This window comes from Leuciscus leuciscus, assembly GCF_965113295.1.
Source record: "Leuciscus leuciscus genome assembly, chromosome: 9".
NCBI classification, from domain to species: domain Eukaryota; kingdom Metazoa; phylum Chordata; class Actinopteri; order Cypriniformes; family Leuciscidae; genus Leuciscus; species Leuciscus leuciscus.
This window is the reverse complement of record NC_138733.1, coordinates 13,069,150-13,096,341: the sequence shown is the minus strand read 5'-3', so window position 1 is coordinate 13,096,341 and position 27,192 is coordinate 13,069,150. Positions and strand designations below refer to the sequence as shown.

The 27,192-nt window shown below is 38.5% G+C and overlaps 2 protein-coding genes across 5 annotated transcripts in view; one reads left to right on the top strand and one right to left on the bottom strand.

Annotated features, from left to right (window-relative positions):
* The first annotated feature begins 950 nt into the window (after nucleotides 1-950).
* sgcg (sarcoglycan, gamma) lies at nucleotides 951-14,004 on the top strand. Its single transcript, XM_082181239.1, has 9 exons — nucleotides 951-2,522; nucleotides 5,490-5,684; nucleotides 5,852-5,953; nucleotides 6,964-7,051; nucleotides 7,411-7,530; nucleotides 8,468-8,540; nucleotides 9,052-9,175; nucleotides 10,995-12,362; nucleotides 12,446-14,004. The coding sequence occupies exons 2-8, from the start codon at nucleotides 5,490-5,492 to the stop codon at nucleotides 11,169-11,171; spliced, it is 879 nt and encodes a 292-aa protein (XP_082037365.1). The 5' UTR covers nucleotides 951-2,522; the 3' UTR covers nucleotides 11,172-12,362; nucleotides 12,446-14,004.
* sacs (sacsin molecular chaperone) overlaps nucleotides 13,726-27,192 on the bottom strand; it is a 29,423-nt gene continuing 15,956 nt past the window's right edge. For all 4 annotated transcript variants that reach the window (XM_082181139.1, XM_082181140.1, XM_082181141.1 and 1 more), the window contains one exon: nucleotides 13,726-26,517. In XM_082181139.1, the coding sequence (XP_082037265.1) occupies nucleotides 14,963-26,517 (11,555 nt within the window). In that variant the 3' untranslated portion in view covers nucleotides 13,726-14,962. The remainder of the gene's footprint in view (nucleotides 26,518-27,192) is intronic.

Below are 27,192 nucleotides of genomic sequence, written 5' to 3'. Positions count from 1 at the left end.
AGTCTCTCGTGACGCTTTTGTTTGCTCCCTGCTGTACGCGTTCATGTGTTTTGAAAGAGGCCTGGTTTTGGAGACACTCTGAAGGGAGGGTGGGATCTTATGCTTTCAAAGCTAGCTCGTTATTGCTAGCCTCTCTGAAAATTGCCTTCCCTGCTTTTAATGACCCATATCAGGTAAGGTACTACACTTAGGGTAAATTCAGGTTGATTGTGACACTTTTTGCCATTGTCTAATTTTGTGTTACAATTTGCACATTTTATGCACAGTGAAGCTTGCAATATGATGATTGTCAGTGTCTAATTGAACATAGACATTTGTTTTCACACTTTAAAATGTCAGGGCTGTGCTCATGGTATACTTTGAACTCAAAAAGGGTTTAGCTTGAGCTTTAGATGTTCAGGTGTGGAATTATGTGGATACTAATTTTGTTCTGTGTTATATTTTCATTTGCTCTCTGCTAATTTTCTACTTGTTTACACATTTACGAGAAACAGTCTTTTCCCTTTAGTCTATACAGATATTTCCCTTCTACAGAGCATTTCCAACACTGGGCTTAATCAGGTCTTTATTATACATTCTGTTTGCTACAGACAGCCTTGAGTGGTAAATAAAAGCAAGATGAAACCCGTCATTGTCTTCACTGGCTGAGGGAAGTCAGGGGTCAGCTATTGATGGATGTGGTCAGTTGTTTGCCTTATCATTGCCCACTTCTGCCTCCACCCTGAATACAGAAAGAGCCACAGGATGTGCACGATCCAGCGTAAGCTTTGACAGCGCTACAGTTTCTCATTCTGCCCATCAGCGTCCTTTTAAGATGCTTTTATTTTATCCATTCAGGATGCTCAATACTTTTATTCTGCGTAGATGCATTAAATTGATCAGAATTGACAAGTTTTTTATTTCAAATAAATGCTGTTCTTTTTTATATTCATCGTCATGATAAAAGTAGCATTTTCACACAATATTTGGTTTCCACAAAAATGCAGCAGTACAACCGTTTTCAACAGTGATAATAATAATAAATATTTTTGAGCAGCAAATCAGCATTTAGATTGATTAAGAATGATATTAGTGAGCATTCTTTCAAAATATTTAGATTTTTTTTTTTTTTTTAAATGCAATTACCCTCTCTGCCAGTAGGTGGAGCTTATGGAATAGCAGAAATATAGCAGTTACCCTGGTAACTCTTGTAGGCCTATAGCTACACTTTTTAGAAATGCGATGAGTTTGCATGTATGATATAAACAGTACCATAAGCATTGTCGTAATTCATCAACAGTAGATCAAAGCAATCACTTGACATAAATCTGCGGTGTTCATTGATTGTGCTCTGATACCGCGAGCCTGTAGAACGTGCAACAGCGTGCAATCGTTCCCTATCCCCTATATAGTGCACTATTTGCCATGTAGAAATTCGTAAATGTGTGAAGAGTGAACGATTTTAGCTGCAGTTCCAGCGTCTATTTATAATGCAGGGGGCGGGACGCCTAAGATTCTAGAGAGCATTTGATTGGACATAAAATCTGATGAGAAGCTGAAGTGCAGAGTGATATCATCAAAATCATTGATCCATATTGGTGGAAGTGATAGATTACGTTTTGAATGTTTATATCGTCTAAATGCGAATTCTGTCATTGTTTTGGAGCTCAATAGCTTATAGATAACAGTAAGTAAGGCTAACATATTCATACTAAAAGCCAAAAAACTTTAAGCCATATCGCAATCCCTGTTGATCTGTCCTCAAATTTAAGACCTCTTCAAATTTTCTTATACCATTTAAGACTTTTTACAACCTCAATTTTTATTCAACTGAATTTAATTTTTAAGGACCTGCGGTGGTGGGACCCACAGCGTGGAGCTCCTATTTCCATCTCTGGATTAACAAATTTTGGGGTTTGTTTTATACCAGTTTTCATAAGGACCATTCTGATTCTTAATCTTTGCAAACTATGTTAGAGATACAACATAAAACTCAGTGCATAACAAGCCTGAAGCTGCAGCTGGCAGAGAGACGAATCTATTAATACTCCTTTATAGAGCAAGACCAACAGACAAGCTGATCCTCAATGAGCGAAGCCGCTAACTTTAGTTTCCTCTCCAGAGCTCGTGCTTACAAAGTGACTCACATGCAGAAAAGTCAAACAAGTACAGAAAATGCTCTCTTGACAGTCATTTTTTTCCTTCTTCCCGCGCGCTCTACCCTTCCTCCCTCCCTCTCTCCCTGAGAAACAACACAACCAGCTACTGGTGTTTGAGTCTCGCTAATGAATCCATTATCAAGTGTTCAGTAAAGTCTTGCATGTGCTTAACGCGAGGTGTAGAGACCTCTGAAGGATATGTGAGATCCTGAAGGGAGGTTTGGGGAGGGTGTCCGCACTGAGACTGATCCAGAATCAGATTTATGGAACGCAGCTGTCGAGGGTTTGACAGACAGACGGATCGGAGGACTCCAGCACTGCTGCGCAACACAAGCAGATTTGAGCCTGCAGAGGAGTGTGTCCGATCACACTAAAACAGCAAGGGTAAGTCACACTTTAAGTTCAACTCTTTTTTTTCTTTTTTTTTCAGTCAAGTTTGACTCATGACTTGATCTTTTAAAACATATTTCTTGTTTCTCATCACTAATAATGTTTGAATGGCCAGAATATGTGGAATTGTTAGAGAAATGAATGAAAGGCAAATTAAAGCTGTTTATGATCACAATATAACAGTATTTTGTCTAAACAATGAACATTGTTGTGTTAAATTATACAACCTTTACTCATTAATGTTATCCGTGTATGTATCAAAATGGCCACACATGTTTAACAACTTTTTAACGGGGTACACTTACTTTTGCACAGCATTGTATCTTTATCCCTGTTGTCAAAATCATAACATCAGCCTATGAAATTAAGAAATATTCAGACTTCTGAGGTTGAAAAAATAAATTCTCAGTCATAATGTTTGCGCTCTGATCATTATTTCCAACACTTTGGCTGTTTTTCCCCTTTAAAATGAGAGCACAGTCCTGGGACCTATTTTTAGAGGGCCGAGGCATTACGGCGCACTGGAGTTATGCAGACTGCAAGATTAGACTGAGTGGGGAGAACTTCACACAGCTTGTTATGTTTGCCCACAGCCTCTCTCCACAAGCTCTTATCTGGGCTCCTCAGAGAACTGGTTTTCCCACCTTATAACTGTTTATCCTCCAGCACAACTCCACAGAAACAGCGCAATATCACGCCAGCTCAATTTTCCTGGGTTCACTGGATATTTGATCAGGTCCGGCTTTGACACCACGAGGATCTTGGAATCTCTGTTTAAAACAAAGTCAGACTCCGGTGGTTTGGAAAGGCAGTGTTCTGCTGTAATTTCTTCTCTTGGCAGCTTAGATGAGGCTGGAAACAGTGAAAGAGCATCGGTAGGGTGGGTTAATGGAAAAAAGTCCTGAGGGAGAGACCGAGAGAGAAAGAGAGAGGCTGTCTGTGAGCAACTTGTGGAGTCAAGATGTTTACTTTCTTGTAGGACTTTAATGATCCTCTGCAGCCATTGATATCATATAAATGTTTAATTTCTGGCTGGTAATTATGTTTTAAATGGGAGTAGAAAGAAATTGGATCATGCAAGTCCAAACCCAAGGAATGTTTGGATGAATTGCCATGGGGAGACATGAAGGCTGTGTCAGTTTTTCCTTCATCTGACAGTAGCATTTGATTCAAAGTAAATGCTGTGCTACACTTACTTCTGGCAAAATCTCAAAGATCACTGTTTTGACAGAAAACAGCATAATAACGAGATTTACGTTTGATCATATAAATGTGAGGCTGATGCTATGCTGGTTACAAGTATGTCAAACATTTGCCAATGTGGTTTTAAGAATAAGATTTTCCTTATAAAAAATAAATATAAAAAACTTTTATTCAACTGCTGCATTAAATTTAAAAGTAGCAGTAAAGACATTTATAATGTTACAAAATATTTATATTTCAAATAAATGCTGTTCTTTTAAACTTTCTATTCAACGAAGAATCCTGAAAAAAAAAACTTATCACAGTTTCCACAAAAATATTAATCAGCACAACTGTTTTTAACATAGATAGTAATAATAAATGTTTCTTGAGCAGCAAATCAGCATATTAGAGTAATGTGGAGTAATTATGCCGAAAGTTTTATTTAATTTAAAAGGCGCACTTATTTCACCATGTTGAAGATTGCATTTTTTCCCCTTTCATAAGTATTATGAGTGTACTTTCTTAGTATATCAAAAGTCTTTTCAAGCATACTTGGCATACTCAAAGGCCTCATTTACACCTGGTATTAAGATAATTAAAGAGTTTTGTAACAAAACTGCCTCAATGCTTATTAATATTTGAAAAACTTTTGTTTACCAAAGTCATATGATGTGAACTACATACAGAACAAAAATCATGGCGTGTCAAGGTTACTAAGTTTCGGTAACACTTTATTTTACAGTGTCCTTGTTACATATGTTACATGTGCTTACCATAGCAATAACAGTTAATTATGCATAATTACAAGCAACTAACCCTCAACCAAACCCTAATCCTACCCTAACCCTATAGTAAGTACATGTAGTTGCTTAATATTACTCAGTACTTAAATGTATAATTACACTGTAACAATGACACCTTAAAATAAAGTGTAACCTAAGTTTCTTAAAGGGATAGTTCACTTTGAAATAAAATGTTGGTATGTTTTAGCTTACCTCAAGGGCATCCAAGATGTAGGTGTCTTTTTTTCCACAGTAGTTTCAATTTTGATATTTTTAGGTCAAACCGTTCTTGTCTGTCAGTCATATAATGCAGGTCTATGGTCACCACCTCAAAGAGCATGCACAGAGAAGTCCAAATTAAACAATTCCCCATCGTAAGTACACATTGATGGCCTAAGACACGAAACGAGCGGTTTGTGTGAGAAAACGAACAGTATTTATATAGTTTTTACCTCTTATACACAGCCACGTCCAAGTGATCTGAGGGCGCGCGCGCATCCTGGTGTGTGACGTGTACGCAGACTGGTGCAAAGATATATACACTAGATGTCGCCTTGTCTACGGCAGTTCATTGGAACGAATGTCTTTAAGGCGACATCTAATGTATATATCTATGTAATTTGGACTTCTCTGTGCATGCTCTTTGAGGTGGTGACCATAGACCTGCATTATATGACTGACAGACAAGAACGGTTTGACCTAAAAATATCAAAATTGAAACTACTGCGGAAACAAAGACACCTACATCTTGGATGCCCTTGAGGTAAGCTAAAACATACCAAAATTTAAGTTCAAAGTGAACTATCCCTTCAATAAGACTTTTTAATAACAAAGTACCGGTATGTTTGTTCAGGGTGTAAAAATTTCACTTTCATAAATTTTTCATGCGTACTTTCATGAATTTTTGTTTTAAATTTTGATAAGAGTTGCATGACGTATTATTCAATCAGAATGATTCTTGACTAATGAGTTAAGCACTAATGTTGATTGTCAGATGGTGCGTGAGCAGTACCTCACCACCACAGATGACTCTGGGACCCTGGCTTCAGTCTCGGAGTACATCTACATGATCGGCATCTACGGCTGGAGGAAACGCTGCCTCTATCTGTTTGTTCTGCTTCTCCTGATCATCCTGGTGGTGAACTTTGCCCTTACGATCTGGATCCTGCGAGTTATGTGGTTCAATACAGTAAGATGACTTTACTCAAAGCACTTTAGATCACATATTTGATTGATTTTTAATAGAAATATGAATCCATATTTGGATTCCTACATATTTAGATGAGCATTTTCCGTTGTGATGTTGCATGAAGTCACACGAATGTTGAGAGCTCTCTGTGTTATTGACTGTTTCAGGAAGGCATGGGATACCTGCAAGTCAATGCAGATGGGCTGAGACTGGAGGGAGAATCAGACTTTCTGTTCCCTCTTTATGCCCAGGAAATCGACTCCAGAGAGGTAAGAATAGATAGATAGATAGATAGATAGATAGGCAGATAGATACACAGATAGATAGATAGATAGATAGATAGATAGGCAGATAGATAGGCAGATAGATAGGCAGATAGATAGGCAGATAGATAGATAGACAGACAGATAGATAGATAGATAGATAGATAGATAGGCAGATAGATAGGCAGATAGATAGGCAGATAGATAGGCAGATAGATAGATAGACAGACAGATAGATAGATAGATAGATAGATAGATAGGCAGATAGATAGGCAGATAGATAGGCAGATAGACAGACAGACAGACATAAATAGACAGATAAATTGAGATAGACAGATAGGCAGATAGATAGATAGACAGATAGATAAACAGATATATAGATAGATAGATAGATAGACAGACAGACAGACAGACATAAATAGACAGATAAATTGAGATAGATAGATAGATAGATAGATAGATTGACAGATAGATAGATAGATAGATAGATAGATAGATAGATAGATAGATATATAGATAGATAGATAGACAGATAGATACACAGATAGATAGACAGACAGACAGACATAAATAGACAGATACATTGAGAGAGATAGATAGATAGATAGACAGACAGCCATAAATAGACAGATAAATTGAGATAGATAGACAGACAGACAGACAGACAGACAGACAGGTAGACAGACAGACATACAGGTAGACAGATAAATAAACAGACAGATAGATAAATTGAGATAGATAGATAGATAGACAGACAGACAGATAGATAGATAGACAGACAGACAGACAGACAGACAGGTAGACAGATAGATAGATAGATAGACAGACAGACAGATAGATAGATAGACAGACAGACAGACAGACAGGTAGACAGGTAGACAGATAAATAGACAGACAGATAGCTAAATTGAGACAGACAGGTAGACGGATAGATAGATAGATAGATAGATAGATAGATAGATAGATAGATAGATTGATTTAGTCACCCATTTTGCTCTTTCTTCTCTTCATAACAGGATTCAGCTCTTCTGGTGCACTCCTCTGAGAATGTGACGCTCAATGCCCGCAATGCCAATGGTGACGTAACAGGAAGTGTGTCCATAGGTATGAGACATACAAAATGTATTATTGGTTATATATTATACCCAGACAGCAACATAGTGTTGGCCCACATCCGGTACAGGTTAATTCCACATGATCCTGATGTGGGCCGGATCTGGGCCGACACTATGTTGCTGTCTGGGTAGATGCATAATGTATATTTATTGGTTGAGTTCATGATTTTGTTTAATGAAGTGGGTCGCACAGAACATGTCGCAACATGAAATAGCATTCACAACCCGTTTTACTTTCATAATGTGACATATTTCAGAGTGAAATTGAACATTTAATGAAACTAAATGTCTCTCTTTTGGTAAAAAGTGTGATGTTTGTCTACATTCTCTCCTTTATTCTGTTCGCAGGTCCCAGTCAGGCTGAGGGTTTCGGCCAACACTTCAACATCATTTCAAACCATGATGAAAAATTATTTTATGCAGATGGAAATGGAGCTGTTGTGGGCAAAGGAAAGCTCCGTGTAACAGGTGAGCCTAAAACTAGACATATATGATGTACAATAAAAAAGATGATCTGCTGTGTGTGTATTAATAGTATTGTTATAATGATAAAAAAAATACTGTTGCACTTTATTGTGTTACTGCAAATAATCATTAAAATGTATGAAGAGCCAAGTTAGTATTTAACGTATGAAACAGTCGCTTTAACACAGTGGTTAAAAGTGAGATTTCGCAAACAACAGCTCTGGCTTTAACAACACATATCCGCTATTTCATGATTCACAGTGGGTTTACACACTAGATTAAATATTAATACTTCATCCAAACTAGCCTAAAGTGATTTCGATTTTTGTTATGCTTAGGTGAATTTCATGAATCTTGCCAAGACCATTCTTTAAATCATATTTCACCCCAGAGTCAAAAGAAGAAATTATATTTTACTTCAAGAATGAAGACTGTTTCAGGACTTTTATGTTATTTTCTATTATTGGAAAAAATGTTATGCAAAATTTAGCACATTTCCATGTCACGTCTCATTACTGTGATTTGAAAAAAATTATGTTATTATTTAAATTGTTACGCTTGAATTTAGTATTTGTTCCACATCTTAAATATATGCTGATTTTAACTGAAAAATAATTGTATTGAATTTTATTGAAAATAAACAATGCAGAAAAGTAATGGTACTAATATATGTACAGTATATGTATGTATGTATGTATATATATATGTATAATATATACTGTGTGTCGAGAGAGCGAGAGATCATTTCTCTTTAGATTTTAGGCTGAAATAATGACCTGGACATGTTTTCATTACACCAGTATTTGTCCAATGTCATAATCTGTATTCTGTTAAATATTTGCAATGATGTGATTATTCGCTCTAATGAAATGTCACATCTGATACTGAATGATTTTTACACTTTCTTTGTATGATTGTAAGTGTTCTTGTGTTTGGACAGGTCCAGAAGGTGCTTTCTTTGAGCATTCTGTTAAGACTCCTCTGGTCAAAGCAGTCCTCAACAAAGAGCTAAAGTAAGCATACACTACATAATTCATAACATCATCTCTTCCCATACTGATTGCCATTACTGTAAAAATAAAGGATTTTGGTTGTTAAACTTATTTGCTTATAAACTAAAACTAACTTAGCGTTTTATAATTTGCTCCAATTTTGTCTCTGCATATGCTGTGATATATTTGTCTCCCCGCCCCCTAAAAAACATTATTGCTTAAAAATGTCAGCCCATTAAAAGTAATGGTACTGAGTATATTCCCTAAAATAACTTTTATAGAAGTTTCCAACAGGGGATTAACCAGCTGTGATCTTTGATGTCTAAGACCTGAGTCACGAAGGCATCTGGTTGTCAACAAAAGCTTAATTATTTTTCTTCTCCAAAAATAACTTTCCCAAATAGGCCTAAATACAATGCAGTTTCCTTCCGATTTCCATGTATGAATTTGAGAGTATTTTGTGGCCATCTTGTGTCCAAACGATGTATTGTTCAGCACGGTAACTACTCAATGCATTCCCCTGTCATTTAAGACTGGAGTCTCCAACACGCTCTCTCAGCATGGATGCCCCAAAAGGCGTTCACGTCAAAGCCTTGGCTGGAAATGCTGACGTGACGGCCCATTTTGACATTCTGCTACACTCAACTGCAGGACTGGTAAGCACACCTGACTGTGATTTGCAAGGAGTCCTGAAGACTTTTGTTAGATTTTTCATGGATGGAGCTACTCACCATTCCCTGATCTAGCATAACTCATAGAATTTGGTTTTGAAGGAATTCGAGGACTTTTTATTGCTGTTATTTAGCAACATCTGAGCACAGTCTGACACATTAACACTGACTACTTGAGTCTTCTTCTTAGGATAAACAGTAGACTTTAGCAAAAGTCTCTTGTTTATTCTTCCTTATTTTCTTTTTAAATGGTTGTTAATGATAGTAGTATTACTTTTATCTAAAGGGGTCATGACATGGATTTTTGTAGTATTGTGAAATGTGATCCTTGAGGTTCATGTAACCATGGGGTGTCAAACTTGTTTCAAACGGGGCTAGATTCGATGTTGTGGACACATGACAGATTTGACAAAAGCTTGAGCTGACAGTAGAGTAGCTTGAGATAGGACACAAATGTAAATTTTATACACAAACAGTATCTGTAAAAAAATGTAAAGGGTGAAATTTAAATATAGAATAAGGAATTCTACTCTTATTTAAACGAACGAGTTCACCACGGGTAAAATATTGTAATATTTTGTGTATAATAGTGTTCCTATATCTACAATATTAGAAACAATGAAACTTTTTCAGGATATGTCAAAAGATCAAGGCTAATTTGGTTTCTCATGTCATGAACCCTTTAGCGGGACGTTTAAGTTTACTTCAATATATTACAATTAAATCCTAACCTAACAAACTATATATCGTTGGAAAGGTCTAAGGCTCCTAAATAGATATTTTAGCACTGTTTTTTGTTAGAAATTATGTAGGAACAGAAATAGATGAATTTATGACAAGAGTGCACCTCAAAAAATCTACAGTTTTGACCTTTGTCACAAAAAGTTGACGCACACACTTTTAATAATTGAAATGTTGGTTTTCATGCTAAAAGTTCATAATATAACATATAATCTAGTATTTGTCAATAAAAAATTATTAAATAATATTATCCTCTAAAAATTATAATATATATATATATTATCCTCTAAAATATAATATTATCTTTTTATCGCTTTTTTTATTACATTACATATTTTAGTAGTTATCATAAATTAGGTATCATTTGAAAGCTTACGATCTCAGAATTCATCCTGTGAAACCGTTTTGGAATTGGACATTGCGTTACCATAGAAACAGTACTCTAAATTATTTTATCAGGCTCCTCCCCTTTTGGGCATCATTATGTTTCATAATTTATGATCAAAATCTTTTCTAATCTTGACAAAACACATATTGTCAGAAAGGTCTGAGTCTCAAGGTTCCATATTTTGTGACAGAAGTGTTATTTGGACAGAAATTTAGTAATTTGTTATGGCAGAATGCATACAATTAAATTCAATGGCATTCAATGTCACCCGGTGGCTATTTCTGTTATTACGCCTAAACAAAATCTCATGGGAACTTCAACTTTTGTGATGTCAACTTCAAATTTAGAACACAACTTCGTTAGATATATGGCTTTGATTTAATAGTAATTTTATAGTAACAAATATTTTGTCAAATATATATATTATATAAAAAAAAAAATAGTTTCTTTCACTTCAGCAATAATCTGCTATTTTTTTCCCTTTAAAACAAGACCAAACTTAGGTCTATACTCCAAAGCATTCTTGAATTACAACCATTTAATCTTGAATAGTGCATTTTAATGTCCATTCTCAAAAAGGGGGGTGACAGTTAAGGGGTTAAACCCAAAGTGAATATTAAGTGTTAATCCTTATTTCATTGAATGCCTCATTATTGGGGTTTCTGTATGTTTCAGCTGATCTTAGATGCTGAATCTGTTCGTCTGCCGACATTACCTGTGGGAGAAGCCCGGACTTCAGGTGATTCTCAGGGAATGTACGACATGTTTGAGGTGTGTGTTTGTCCCAGCGGTAAGCTGTTCCTCTCCAGAGCTGGCGTCTTCTCGACCTGCAGCGAGCACCAGGACTGCTGAATGAGCTTCTGTCTGTAACACAAACAGTAGTAGCAAATCTCCAATAGAAAGTACAGGTACTTGTCTCTGAGCAAGGTAAAATTTAGTTACAAAATGTATTATATGTTACTGAACAGTTGTTCCCAACCCTAGTCCTGGGTTACCACCAACACTGCACATTTTTGTCTCTCTTATCTGAAACACACATCTGAGGTCTTGTTCTGCGTCCAAATTCGCATACTATTCGTCCTAAATAGTTAGAATGAATTTGTCGCAAATCGTAGTATGTTGAAATGAGGATTCCAAGGATGGTCTACTTTTTCCGGTTAGAATCCGAAGTGCAGATCCGTGCAAACTCTTAACGGCTAATATTGCCCACAACCCATTGCATGTTGGACGAGGATTCAGTTAGGCGAACACAAATCAAAAGAGTTTAAAAAAACTACAAACATGGCGGATGTGTTAAGTAGAGAGGTTTAGATATGGGGTTTGAATGATTAATATTCAGTATGTAACCTGACGAAAAGATATTTATTCAGTGTTATCCACGTTATATTTCATCTGAACTTTGAAGATACGTTTGGTCATTATCTTTTAAATGCATCGTTATGCAAACACGAGGAGAGTTCTCCGCATGAAAGACCCACAACTGGCAGATCAGATGCTAATATATTTCTCACTGATACAGTAGGAAATTGAATATGGAGGATTTTTATCTGTGACAAGATGACTGACAGGGCAGTTTAAATGGTGACAGGATGCATGTAACTTGAGTCTTTACTTGCGTGCAGTGCTGAGGACACTCCAGGAACAGGGTTGGGAACCACTATTACTGAATATTAGCCTGGAGCAGGGATGGGCAACTCTGGCCCTAGAGATCCACTGTCCTGCAGAGTTTTGCTCCAACCCTAATCAAACACAACTGAACAAGCTAATCGAGGTCTTCAAGTTCTACTAGAAAGTTATAGGCAGGTGAGATCCGCTTCGCTTACAACTTTCTAGTAGGACCCGAAGACGTTGATTAGCTAGTTCAGTTGTGTTTGATTAGGGTTGGAGCAAAACTCTGCAGGACAGTGGATCTCTAGGGCCAGAGTTGCCCAAGCCTGGCCTTGAGGGTGCGTGTATCTGTTTGGTTGGGGTTTCATCATGATAGGGAAAATTAAATGTGTAGTATAAACAACACACTCTCATAGCAATTCATAACTATTTTACGTTTGGTGGTTAATTCGTATGAATCCTTTATGATCTCATTTGTATGTTTCCGTACGATCTGCTTTCGCCCCCCTGACTGGTAGGTTTAAGGGTAGTCCTTCGTAAAAAAAAATAAAATAAAACATGGTTCCGTACAAATCACGATGTAGGAATTCATGCAAAATCACCACCTCATAAAATAGTTAAATTTTCTCATGAGATTGGGTTGGTATGTGCTGTAGTTTATACTGTAAATGAAACAAAATGATTGTCTTTTTTTCTGTTATGTAAAATTTTTCAAAATTAGGCTGGGCAATAAAGGGGCTGGTCAACAGCTGACATCCTATGCAATATAATTTTGAGGTGCAATAAATAACCAAATTCTGTGTGTTGAATATCAGCTAGTTATTGTTTAAAGATGCACTCGTTAATAGATAAATTGATAACATAAAAACATTGATATGGTCGTGCCTTGAGCTCCTCTGAGGGTGATAATATACTGTATGCTTCTGTAGTCAGTTTGATTTCAAGAATTCCCACTGAAGAACTACACTACCCACAATCCCAAAGCATTGAAGCAGCAGAAGCACCAAATCCCACTTCGATGAAGCATTGTAATATTATCAAATTTAATTATCTGGTGTGTGTTGTTGTAAGATAATGAAGTGCTCTTGGATTTTTTATTTTATATGCAATGGTTTGATCTCAAATTTGGTATCTCCGTTTATTTAGTTATCAAGAATGCTAAATAATCCCTATGGCAGCTTGAAACATTGGGATTTGCGTTTCTTTTTTCCAGAAATGTTTTGTGTATGTACTGTATGAAAATGGTGAGAGTGATAATTTGTATTTATATATATTTGCAGGGGATCTTCAGATTTATACATCAGTTGTATATTATACTTTGATTGATGTATTTTTTTCAAAAAGGTAAACTTTCATTTTGAGATTTACATATTTGAAGTGAATTATTGCCATACTGATTGTTGAATTATTATGGTTTACTATCAAACATGCATGAACATGTAAATTTGCTGTCCACATGAAACGTTTCAATGTTTGAAATGTAATTTCATTCAAACTAACCAAAGAAATCATTAAACTTAGAATGTTTTATGTCCAATAAATATATAAAAAAGGTATATGTTGTATTGTGAAAATAGATCATTATTACCTGATATTATGACTTATATGAACAGTAGATTTATTTAATGCTGGATAGTTTTTGAAATGAGTATTTGTGCATAATTTATGAGATATAGCAAGTAATATAACTTGATTATTGAACATGTTAAATATGCACAAACCAATATTCCCACTGTTAGAGGGTCTCAGACTTACAAAGATGTAATATGAAATAATGAGACTGAGACAAATGACAAAATGTATTTGTCAAAACAGTAGCCAGTGTTTAATTTCAGTCATTCTCACAGTTAAACAAAGGAAATGGATGAAAAACATCATTGACATTGAGCACCATATGAGCATCTACACTACAGTATGTTCCTCTTACACAAATTTCTGAGAACTTCATGCAAAAAATTCTCATCAGTAGAGGACAAGAGGTTCCCATTGTAAATAATAGAAAATACATATTTAATCAACACGATTCTGAGGAAATACGGATGATGTATGTGTACAGCCACAGCAGTTAACTGAAATGTCAAGTTTCAAGAGAAAATGTCATTTTGAGTGTCTCTATTTTTTTAAATGGTACATTTCTTGAAAATAATAATATGTGCTGAAACTAAACCCACCAATATCCTCGTATGGGAAATAAAAAAGTGTTCCGTTGCTCCCCTAGCCAACAATGTATGCATATATGTTCAGTTCAGTTGAGATAAAGGTGATTGTGAAATTATGGAATAAATTTCATTCTTGCATTCTATAAATCTTGCAACAAGAGATTACCAATTCCACCGGTAAACACTTATGAACCTACAGTCATATTATATCTTATGATGTCTAGGTTACGCACTGATATCAATATCACACTTAGATTGAAATGTATGCATACATTGAATATCAATTACCAGCTGAGAAAAAGTTGTATGCACAATATATGAATTACTGGCACTGATAAAGATCCCATAAAGGAACCGTGAGCTGACTGACCTGTCATTGCTTGATTGCACTTTTCAGGTGCCATTCACTCAAATTCCTACAATCACTCAAGTGCTATTTACATAAAAGTGCAGTGCAACTCATGCTAATAAATCACAATACCATCAACTTAATGACTATGGCAGGAAAATACATTTCTAGAAAAGATAAAAAAGCAGCATCGGTATTTATTATGTACAAAGGAACAACAATAATCAATAAATGTAGTTAAAATAATAAAAGGTATTTCTATGCTTTTGAAAATTATGTACACTGCTGCATGTTAAATAGCGTACACTTTTTTGGGGCTCAGGCAACCTTTCAGAGAAATGGAGCAAATGTACGCGATAATAAGCATGGGTCACAGCATCAGAGGTGGCACTGTTAAAATAAAAATGCCAGCTAGATATATAATTGTATTTTTAAAAAGTCTGTTATAACTATTATAATATTTACTGGTCTATATTGCACAACCACCGCTTTGTTGATTTATCTGTTAGTGTTTTGCATTGTCTGATTCAGATTTTTTGCTGGACAAATGTCTCAAGTTTGATGATTATCCGAGCTGTACATTCCATTACTCTCATTGCTACTTCCGAAGTATACCTGTCATTGGGAATCTGAGGGAAGGGCAATAGGTCAGGGTAGCGAGTTCTCAGGCTGTCCACGCCATAACCTTCCAGGATGTTTACATCCTTGGCCAACCCTGTCAGCTGGGAGTTGTATTCCTCTACCTTCTGGGCAAGTGCTGTGGGCTTCACATCTTTGTCTGATTTTCCTCTGACTGCATAATCTGCTGCAATTAATGCAAGCTTTGTTGCCAGGTAGCATTTGAAACATACCCATTCATTGGCATTTTTATGTAGGTCATTTCTTGCAGCAGAAAAGTTGGCTCTTGCTTGCCTTAACCACCGCCGTGCCTCCACAGGGTTACCAACAGACTTGAACGATGGTGGTACAAAGAAGCGATTTGAGTGCGATGTGCCTGAATAGCTAGTAAACTGTCCTCGGAAATGGTGTTTTTCTGATTTATGGCTTGTTGCTTCTTGGTTCCATGATGTGTAAAATCGCTGAAATGAGAATTTCTCTGACTGGAATCGTGTGGAAGATGAAGAGTAAGGTCTCCTTGATCCTCTATCAGTCGTCTGCTCTGCTTGTGTTTGCTTCTCCATCCTGCTGATCTCACTCTGTAGGTGTTTGAAGACTTCTGTAGCGATGTCAAGATTCTCTGCATTTTTGTCAGGGTGCCACTTCAAGTATAAGCGCCGGATAATCTTCTTGCGTTCAGTTTCAGAAAGTTTCCAAGCTTGTTCTATTACTGAAGTAACTTCTTTTAGAATTTCTGGTAATGCATTGAGTTTTATCTTTTTGGGGGACGCCTTTGTTGGAGGAGCCCTGTGATTTTCCTTTCCAGGAAATATTGGTGGGACCATTCTGGAACGAGGGGAATGACCCTCCGAGGGGCTTGTTGGAGTTGGTGTGCCATCTCGAATATTGGTGCTATCATCCTGTCTAGAAAATTTATACAGATCAAGAGAGCTCACAATTTTGTACTCACTGTACCCAATGTCAATTTGAAAGCACTTGCCGAGGACACTTGGACTTTCCTCCTCTTCTCGTTCCACTTCTTGAACGATGATAGCGTATGTGTAAGTTGGCTGGTAAGTGCCTAAAATATCACCTCCCTCTGAATCTACCAGGTAACCAACATACTCTCCAGGATAAAAGACATTCATGGGGTCCATGAGCAGTAAATGATGAATCTCAGCAGGTATGGGTGTGCCAGGTAGTGGAAGCTCCAGCTTTGAGGGTTCAGTTGTGTCATACTTGACACCAAGGTTGTCTAGCTTCTCTGTTATTCTATAGATGTCATTGCAACCCAACATAGCAATAAGATAGGAGGTGTCAGAAATCAGGTTGTCTGTAGCTGACTTGAGGGTCATTGCCAAGGCAAGAAGAAAATTAATGTCTTTGCTGTCAGAATGCTGAATGTAGAGGTGGATAACAGCTGTTCCATATCTTTTAAGAAAGGCAAGAGTTTCACTACGGCTGTGGAGAATTGGGCTGCAGCCTTTCACTCGCAATGTAGTCTGTAGTTTCTCAAAGCAAGACACCTTTAAGCCCTCACACAGTGCTTTGCATAACCGTATTGCTTTCTCCTCATTCACCATGTATGCATTCTCATTCTCATGTTTCATGATCCGAATTAATCCAGTGATAAACTGCTCTGAAGACAGAAGCAATTGAAGCCGTCCCTGCAGGGAGCAAAGGGCACCAAATTGGCACATTCTTGGTGAGTCTTCATCAAGTTGTTCCTCCAAGACACTACTCAGAAGCCTGGGCCTCAGTTTTTGCGGAAGCAACATGATCAGCTTTGTGTGAAAGGCATGGTCTTTGCCTAGGTAACACTGGCTCATGTCAACTAGCATCTGCACACCAACATTACCCTGAATTCGGCTCTTGAAGTGTGGTGCATCGTCAAAGACCAATGTGTTTGATTTGGCCAATCGTCCATCATGACTTGGAAGATAAAATGTCAAATCTCTGAGATTCTCAAGGTCTTTACGGATCTGTACTGGGTCATTCTGGAGACTTTTGAATAGCCCTGAGACAGTTCTTTTCACTGTTCTCATTTCATTTGGGTCAAGCTGCTTGCCTTCTGAAATTCTATAAATCCGACACAATACTTCAACATATTGTTTTGTTGAAACAATGTCCTCAGTTCCCAACAGTTTGAAAAGTTGGTGAAATGTACCAAGCTCAAGGGGAAGTTTGTACAAGTAGGGTTTCAAGTCAGATTCATTGTCCAAATTAATAACAACCTCTTCTGGTTTAAGGAGTTTCCAACCCTCCTCAACCATGACGAAGGCTACTCCTCGTAACTGAAAGCGGAATTCATGTTTATCTGCATTCAGAAATTCATAAATGCTTCTCAAGACCTTGCTTCGTGTTTTCACTGTGTCATCATCCAAGTTTGTAATGCTACATATATTTTTGCAATTGCTAATGACTTTTTCCAATGGTGGGTCCACATTAACATTTAACATGGTCAAAATAAGATCAAGTTGCTCTTGGCTGGTAAGTGTGTTTCCTTCTTGGTCTTTTATGCTTGTTGGGGTGGCCCTTTCTGGTAGTATAGGACAAGATGTCCACAACAACTGCATGATATCAGTTTGTTTGAACTTTGGATTGACTTGTGATCCATTGAAGCGAATTAGAGGGACGGTGCCATTCATTTCTTGGTACTGAACGTGAAGACGAACAAGCTCGGCTGGTGCACGCTCTGGGCATAGGAATGGTATCATAGAGAGTTCTTTGAGGAATGCCCCATCAAACAGATCTGTTCTCTCATTGAAAATGTGAGTTAGGAGTACATCTACAATGGTCTGAACTTTTTCCTTTGACCAGTTCTCTGTATGAGCTTTGATGCTGATCTCTTTCGCAAACTGTAGAACTTGCTGTTGAGATACTACATATTTCAAGCCAATGTTACGAAGGAATGCTATCCATGAGGGTAAAAAGGATGTTCCGCTTTTTGGCTTTGACACCTGCTCAATTTTTCTGAAGAAATCATTGGGAATAAAGGCTTTTTGTGAAAGCATTACTTCAAACACTTTAACTGTTTGATCGAAGAAGGCTTTGGCAGGTTTTAGTCTACTGGTGGAGTCGTGAATGAAGGACAGAGCTTCAAGTTTTTCAAAGAGTTGATCCTTGATGCTGAATGGCTCCTCCATTGCCAATAACCTTTCCTTTAGATAGATTACATGTTGGATTTTGGCATCATGTGATAAAATGTCAAATTTTGGAAAGATATGATTCAGGTACACCTCAAGGTCATCAATTGGTGTGACCCCAAGAAAGCTGTAGAGTTCTTTCAGCTGTGGACTGTCAGTGAGAAAGGCTGAGGATGTATTGTGTGCCCACTTTTCAATGTCGGCAGAGGGAACGGTCTTTGTTAGAACATAGCATGCTCCGAAGTTTGCGATGCAGATGTACCGCCCACTGACAGCTTTGTAACATGGCAACAGTTTCAGACATTGTACATCATCCTGGGTCAGATTAGTCAAATTGCAGTTGAAGTACAACAACAGTGCTTCAAAGTCTTTGTCTGTCAAACTTGCTGTTTTGAATGCTGATATCTGGATCATGTACTCAAGTGCTCGAAGTATGCTGGAAGGATTGTCTATATTTGCTGTATGCTGGGCCAACAGAGGCAAGACAGGACTCTCTTTGGCACATATTTTATTCACAGCCAATTGAAAGCATCCTCCCTTCATCAGGGTATGAAAGACTTTGTCATTTTGTCCATTTGGAAAGATGGCTGCAAAGATTAAGCTCAGGGGTAACAAAACGTCATGGTCTGGCACAACCAATTTGTTTCCTGACACCATAAATTTGATTCCTGGAAGAAGTGCCCAATCCTTCAAGATGTCCAGAATGGTCTCAAATGTAGGGTTGATCTCTGTCTGGTCATCCTTGGTTGCAAGTTGTTCACTGATAAAGTGCCATGCACTTTTAAGCCAAGATTCTGTAGGAAAGTTCTCCTTCCATTTTACTGAGCTCCTTGTTCTGCACTCTCGGGGAAGTGCAGATCCCAGAAGATCTCCAAAACTGCTTATGTCAAAAGTCTTTGCCACACCTGCTTTTAGAAGGATGTTACTGTACCTTATGTACAGTGTGTGCATGAAAAGTTCCTTCCTTGATGCAATAAGCTCATGATGATTGCTCAGAAACTTTGGATGTCTGGAGTCAAACACTTGCAGAACGTTGTCCATTGTCATCAGTAGTGGCAGCCCCTCTATGTTTATGTCATTTTCCTCCACATCTTTGAAGCAGTAGTCAACCAGCAGTTTCAGACCATGGAACAGCTTGAAATTGGACTGTTGCAGTCGACATGGTAGCTTTCCAACTTGGCAAGATGTGTCTGGAGATGAGAATGTCAGCAGGAAGCTGCGAACATCCTCTGGTGTCACATAGTTGACTGAAATCCCAGCATCTTCAAGGCAGAAGTACAGACTGGCTGTCTCATCACAGCTGTAGATTAGGTTGAAGCCAACATCCAGGAGCATGGCCTTCATTCTGTAAACATTTTCTGCCACAGATTTTCTTGTGGTTATGTTATACTCTGTGTTTTTAAGATGCTGCAACTCATCCTGAAGTAAGTTGTCAAAGAAAGCTTGGCCTTTGGTTGAGGTGGATGTGTTCACCCAGGAGATGTATACTGCAGAGTGCATATCAGCGTTATCAACGTGGGGTGCTCTAACAACAGGGAGTAGTCTTTTCAAGTCTACATGAATGCAAAGGTAGATTGCCTTTACCAAACAATACCAATCTGGTTGAATGTCCAGTCTGTTTACAGGAAAGATAGACAAAAATTTTCTCAAAATATCCCTGACAACATGCATTGGAGTTCCTTGAAATATTGTCATAGTGGGGTCAGGGCCTGGAAACAGTCTACGTTTCAGCTGAATAAGCAGTTCTACACATGCAGGCGCGATTAGCACTTTCATTAGATTGTTGTTCCAGTCGCTCCTCACACCAACTCCATTGTCATCCCTCCACAGATTTCTTCTGGCAGAGTCTAAAGCAAAATGGCCATTCACATGGAAAGGCAGGCCAGTCTCCAGAGAAAGAGGAAGAAAACAGAAGGCTCTGTGTGTTTTTTTGTAGTTGTGGCTGGTGCATGCTGCAACACCACCACGTGGAAAGAGTGTTATGTCCTCATTTTTGTGAGCTGAAATTACACTCTTAGATACCTTCTCCATATCAGAAAATCCAGATCTGTTGCATATCAGCCAAGTCGTAGAATTACCATCTGTGTCTTCTATGTCCATTGTATAGGTAATCTGTTGCACTGGAATTTGAGCCAGCTGTTTTTTCTTGGAGACACTGTCCAGAACTGAGGCGTGAAATTGTTTGCGTTTTAGTCGATCACCATCTGAGATTTTCGCTGTCACAGAATAAATCGTTTTTAAATCCCCAGTCCCATTCTCAATTTCACATATGGAAATTTTCTCCATGTGATTCAAAAACATGAGAAGTTCTGCACCATCTGTTCGTATTTTATCAAGGAAATTTTGAACCATTCTGTCTGAAGCAGGTGCTGAGCTGATCTCTGAGATTTTGGCCATTTCGACATTTCGTATGGGAAATCTGAACATTGTGCTGCGTTCCAACTTGAAGTGATTTCCAAGGTATAAGTTGAGTACATCAGAAAACTGGGATCTGAAGTCTGAATCCAAATCTCTAAACATTCTTCCTGGACTGACAGATGTTGCTCCAGGTGCAAAACGGGCATGTGGATCAAAGATGCAGAGAATGTCATTATTTGAGATAAAAGACGGACAGTCAGTAATGTGATAAACTGAGTTAAATCCAATGCCATATTGCCCCGTTTTTCCAGGGTTTGCCTCTTTGGTGCCCCTTCCGAGATTCTGGATCCCCCTAATATCATCCTCTGTAAATGGTTGATTGTTGTACACACAGAGTGATGGGCCTTGCATGGGAACCCATTTGTCATCAAAGACTCTGTCAGTTGGGTGGGTCCTGGGATCAAAGACAAAGTATATTTCTGTGGCTTTTGCATCATCTGCATTCTGTAGGAGCTCTTTCAACATCTCCTTTTCTGATGGATAAGCATTGAGGATACTTTTTATTCTGCTGGTAAGCTTCTCCTTCTGCCCAAACTCACTTCCAAGGGTAGTGAAGCAGATGTTTGAGGCGTATCTTTCTAAGGCTTTGTGACGTTTTGGAACGGTCCCCAACTTTACTGCCACCTCTCTTGGAATATCACCATGGCAGTATTTAACGGTTGTGTCCCTGACTTTAATCCAAGGACAGTCATTATAACAAAGTGATTTTGATGGCTGTAGTGTGAAATTGCCATCAGGGAGAAGAATCTCCCCATAGTTGCTTAGGCAGAATTCTTGATTTTTGTCTCGGATCAAGCTCCATATTCCCTCACTAATTATTCTACGAGACAGCTGAAAGTTTTCTTCAGTAAGAGGTTTTCTCCCACATTCATTCTTTATCAGCTGTAAAACTGCTGAGAATGTTTCAACAGTGAAGCTCGGGTGAACTCCAACATTTTCAAAAAGTTCCCGACAACTATTTCTGTACTTGTTGGGAAGCTGATAAAGATATGGAGCAGCATCAAAGTTTAAGTGAAATGCTACTTTTGATGGTTCCACGTATGTGTTCTCGACTAGAATTGAGGAGAATGTTTTTAGCTCCTCCATGATTTCCTCTTTCGCAGCACTGGACTGTAGCAACTCTTCATAGAGATATTTGTAGCAAGCATTGGTTATGTTCTCTTGATACAGAGTCACACCATCAAAGGATTTTGAGAGCTCTTTCAGCTGGCTGATGACTAATGAAACCATCGGCTTTTTTATCAATCCAAGAAAGTCTTTCACAGCCAGTGAGATAGGACCACATCCTTTAAAGGAAGGGGAATTTTCATTCAGAATAGGCTTCATTAAACACACAGTGTCCTGATGGTCTGTTGTAAAAAGCTCTTTTGCCGAGAACATGGTAGATTGGGAGAAATTGTTTCCATGCCATGGAAGTGAAAATCCAGCTGGCTTTGTCAAGAATGGAAGGAACTTGATATTTTGTAATTTGGCAAGATACTGATTTGCTGCTGGATCTCTCATTTTTAGTTTTTCATCAATGAGACTAAGGATTACACTGCTCCTGTGGCATGCAATCGTGTGGTCATTTTCATTTAGAGCCAATACAGACTCAGCCCGTTCAATCAAGTCTTCCCAAGAAAGGTCATCCTTGACCATACCCAGCTGCACTAACTTCACCAGGCATACTGGATTGGTATAGTCTCTTAAACTTCCTTCAGGGAACCTTCCATCTTCACTGTTGTACAGTTTGGCTACTCTGCCTTCTGGATGTATGAGTCGAGATGGCAAAACAAGCTTCTGTGATGGTCCTGAACATGGAATGCATGGGGTTTCCCTCAGTATGGATGCAAACTCCTCATGTTTTTCATTGAGTACATAATACATCAGAGGGTCGCGTAGTTCCTTATCTATGTCTTGGATATGGGGGAAGAACACTTCTGAGAAAAACTGTGTCTCTGTCAGGGTGTTCTCCATCAATTTTCCTTTACAGCCAGCATCATCAAAGCCTTCCTTGACCCAGTCTGGCAGTTCAACAGCACAGAGATCTTGGGCACCACACTTTCTGAGGTATTTTAAGAATATCTTGAAAGCAGCAGACCCAATGTCTGGTCTGCAAAGCAAAGTGTCATCCAAAAACCGGACATCCTTGATTGACACCCAGGTTTTCCCATCAGAAAAGACTTTTGCACAGTCATCACCAACACCTTTTGCTATTTCTTGATAAACCCCTTGACAAATCAGACTGAAATCATCATGGACAACTCCAGGGTCAGGCCAGGCAGCATAATAGCTGTAGTCCAATAATTCCCCATTTTCTGACATTGACCTCAGCATATTAAGTGCAGCCAAGTACGCTTGGACAATCACATGTCTCATAAAAATGGAGTTCCATTGTCCTTTTGTGTCTGTCTTCCAGATCTCTTTGCGATTTGATGTGACAGCAAAGCAACCATTTATGTGCACAGGTAAGCCAGTTTTGATTCTAAGGGGTAAGTAGCAGAAAACTTCCCCAATTGGTGTTGCACTTGTCTTTACAGTCCATTTTCGATTGTCTTCTTCAGAGAGCAGGACTGCTACGCCTCCACATGGAACCAGACCAAGGCGTTTTCCACTATCACTCAAGGCGAACTTCAGAGCTTCTGTAACATCCATGCACGAACAGATAAGCCAGTTTGTATTTTCCACTCCCTTTTGTGGCATGTCATCTGAAAGTCTCTTAGTTTGTGTGCCTTTAGCTGCCATCTCAAAGTAGGACGATGGATCCTCTTCAGGACCTCTGAACAGTGGGGACTGAAGGTCAACAATGCGTCGGAAGACATTGTGGAACTCCTCCACAACAATTCTGATGATGCAACCAGACTTGGGGGGCTCTGCTGGGACTCTGCTGGTGGCTGCAACTTTTTTCATGACTTTGGCAGCAGATTTCAGAACACTTAGTGGACCATAAGCTGCTTTGGAAGACCACACACTCTTGTTTATCGTGACAACATCCTGCGCAGCAGCAGGGTTTGGCTCCTCACATTTCAAATATTTCAAGACCATTGTTCCAACATGCTGTGTGAAGAGAATGAGCCGGTGACCACAGATACTAAATTCATCTACAAGAGAGTAGATGTCAGTGGTATTGTAGTAAATACTGCTGATTTCACTTACAGATGCCTCCTGCTCAGTTCTGAAAGGAAGTCTGAAGAGCGTCCCATCATACTTGTAAGGGCACTCTAGTGACAGTGGAAGCTGACAGTTAAATACATTGATGAAAGATTTGAACTGATTGGGAAACTTCCGTAGCCGTTTCTGCTGTTTGCTCCAGTTGATTTTGATGCCTGGATTTGACTTGTCTCTAATGTGTTTGCTGATGTGATTGATGTTGGGATCAAACATGATCATGAATTCTCTACTCATGATAATGGGTATGTCAGTCACGTGATAAACAGAGTTGAACCCTAGGCCAAATTTGCCCACTTTGTCAGCTTCACATCTTTTCATGGACCCACCCAGCCTGGTTATATTAAGGAAGTCTGTATCAGAGAAAACAGAATTGTTGAAGGACCACAAAGCTGGGCCATGACAAACAATCATGCCAGGGTCGAGCAGATTCTCTCGGATTTCAAGATTCTTTCGCATGTCAATCAGGAAACTACATTCAGTTGCATTTGCATCGTCAGCATTCTGCAAAAGCTCTTTGAAGATATCTGCCACTGATGGATACTCCTCTAGAATGTTCTTTATTCTCACAGTTAGAGGCTCTCTTTGGCCTGACTGTTCAAACCCAAGATTCTCTGGGTTAATTAATCTTGTGCTCAAACATGGAACTCTTAACCATTCTGCAGTTTTCATTGGAATGTCATCATGGACAAGGATGATGGGCTCTGAAACGTCATCTAGTAAGTCATTCAAATCCTCTACTTTGATGTCACAGTATGTGCATTCGTGAATAGGTCTCATAACCAGTTTGCTTGGATCTTTGTGGTAAAGAATGGGTACATGCATGTCAGTATCTACTGATATTTGACTGCTGTATAGCCACCGTAATATATTTATTAGAAGTAGGACATTGCGTTTGCTCTCTTCTTTTGTCATCTCATGCTCACTCCTTTGCCTGATCGTTTTGATAACTTCGAACACATGGCTGGGAACAACTTCTTCAATAGAGCCACAGAACTTAAAAAGCTTGTTGAATTTTGCAATAGTCTTTGGTAATGAGTACAGGTAAGGCTGGAGGTCCAAATCTGATATGGGCTTTAAAACTGTGTGTCCAGGGGAAACAAAGGTCTTCCCTGTCCAAACCCAGTCAAAAGGCAGAGACTTGACAGCTTCCCTTGCATCCTCCAAATGGGCTTGCATGAATTCATATATCTCAAACAAGATCTGCTGAAACTGATACCAGTCCTCAGTGGTAAACGCTTGAGATCTGTGCCAGTCATTTACTGCTTTCAAATGCTGGAGCACTTGCTCTACTTGAGGCTCTAATGACAACTTCAGGGCTTTTTTCATGCCTGCAGAGGTACGTTCCACCAGGGAAACCGAAGAACCAACAAGCACAGCATGAGAAATATCACACATTTCTGAAAGAGAGGAAATACTGCAAGAATCACCTCTCCAAGCAAGTGACTTTGGGTAATTCAGAGGTCTGTCTTTACAAACAGGTACCCATTTCAATTTTTGCAGGTTTGTCTGAACCTCAGAGGACTTCACCAACTTTGTCTGTTTGTTTAGGATAGTAAGGAGTGTTTTTGCCTTCATTAAAATGGGATCCCATTCTGGTTTGCTGTTTCCTTGCAACTCCTCAATTTTTCTGGCAACCTGAAGCACATCCTTTTCACTCAGCTGAACCTCATTTTTCAGCCCCAGTTGCCTCAGTGAATGAAGGATATCAGGAGATGATGTATACTCATCTGGGGGAAACCTTATCTTTTCTTCCATGAAGAAAAGGTTCTGCAAAATCTCCAACTCTGGATCAAAAAAGTCTGTTGGTGAATGAGGTTTTTCTGAAGAGGTATAAATAAACTTCAGTGAAGAAAGCCAACTAATTACTGCCTTGTTTTCATTCTTCAGAAAAGACAAATGAGTGAGAGCCCAGAGCATGATTTTTGTGACTTCCTCTTTTGTGTAGAATCCTTTCTCAATGTCCTGAATTATCACCTTCAGGCATTCAGTGCTTTTCACCTGCTCAAAGTTCAACAGCCGTATTAGACGGATGGTTGCCTCATCACTGCAGTCAACTACATTTATGGACAATTTCACATCTAATGGATGCTTGGCGGTATGATGTAATACTCTGGCTCCTTTCAACAAGGTAAAAGGTGAAGGGTCTGTTTTGGTCTTCTGTCCAACTTTGTCAAAGATGGGAAGCTCTTGGATTATGCGTTTCTCTTTTTCTGTGACATCAGTAAGACTAGCTAAAAAACCTCTCAATGCAATCTTCTGCTTTACAGAGAGAGATGCAACTTGGCTTGCTAATCTCTGGGATGAAGAAAATCTGTCCATAATTTGCAGTAGGGTGCTTGGTGACAACTGGTGAATGTAATTTTTCAGGAGTGGATGCTGTAAGCAAGGATCAAGCTGCTTCAGGATAACACAGCCAAGCTTCTTCATGACTTCAAGTAAGTCTTCCGAAGGAGGGCCCTCTTCCTCATTTACAAGAAAAATGGGTGATGGAATTTTCAAGCGCAGTAGCTCTAGAGAATCCAAGGTGTCAGTCAGTGGCACATTTGGAATCAAAGGCAAATCTTCAAAGACACTAAGGTCATCTGCAAAGTTAATGTAGAGATGTTTCCAAATCATTCTGAGCCAAGATGCAGAGGGGTGATTCTTCTCTTGATCACCAAGGTTCCACTGAACTGCAAAATCTCTAGAAGGCCATGCTGTGGTAAGGACTTCTTTAATTAGCCGTGCTGATCTCTCTGGGGTTAGCACTTGAACCTGAGTGCAAGGCCTCCCTGAAAGCACAAAAAATATGATGTAAGCTGCACTTGGTTTTAGACAAAATATCAGACTGTATATATAGTTTCAGAAAAAAACACTATGGAGTCTTGGATTTACCTAGATTTCTCATAAAATTGTATTGCATAAATAGATCAACACAGGCTGCTTAAACAACTGTGGCTGTTTGTCTTCTGTTGTTCTATTAACAATTTATGCAGAAACACAGGTAAATCCAAGGTTTCAAATACTTTTTCCTGCAACTATATATTCTATAAGACACTTAAAGCTTCAAAGAACACTACTGAGACACATTAGGAAATTCGGAATAATCAAAACATTCAAACATATTTACAATCAATGCACAAATCAGAAAAAACTTGTTAAAATGGCTTGCATGCTAGAAAAAGTTGAAAATCTTCTAATTAGAAGTTGATATATCCCTTTTTTTTTTTACTGTTAAGATTGTACAAATATATGAAAAAAAAAGGCTTCAAGTAATGGAAAATTCTTGATGTTCGCATGCATGTGCATGTGTGTTGTCATGTTAGTTCTTGTAAACATTTTTCAGTTTACCACTTGCAACTGATTGATTGAATTGGTGCATTTAAGTTTTATTTCTTTATAAATTTCAAAACAAACTGCATCTATAAAACAAAAACACATTAACACTTTAAAAGTTTATAATATAA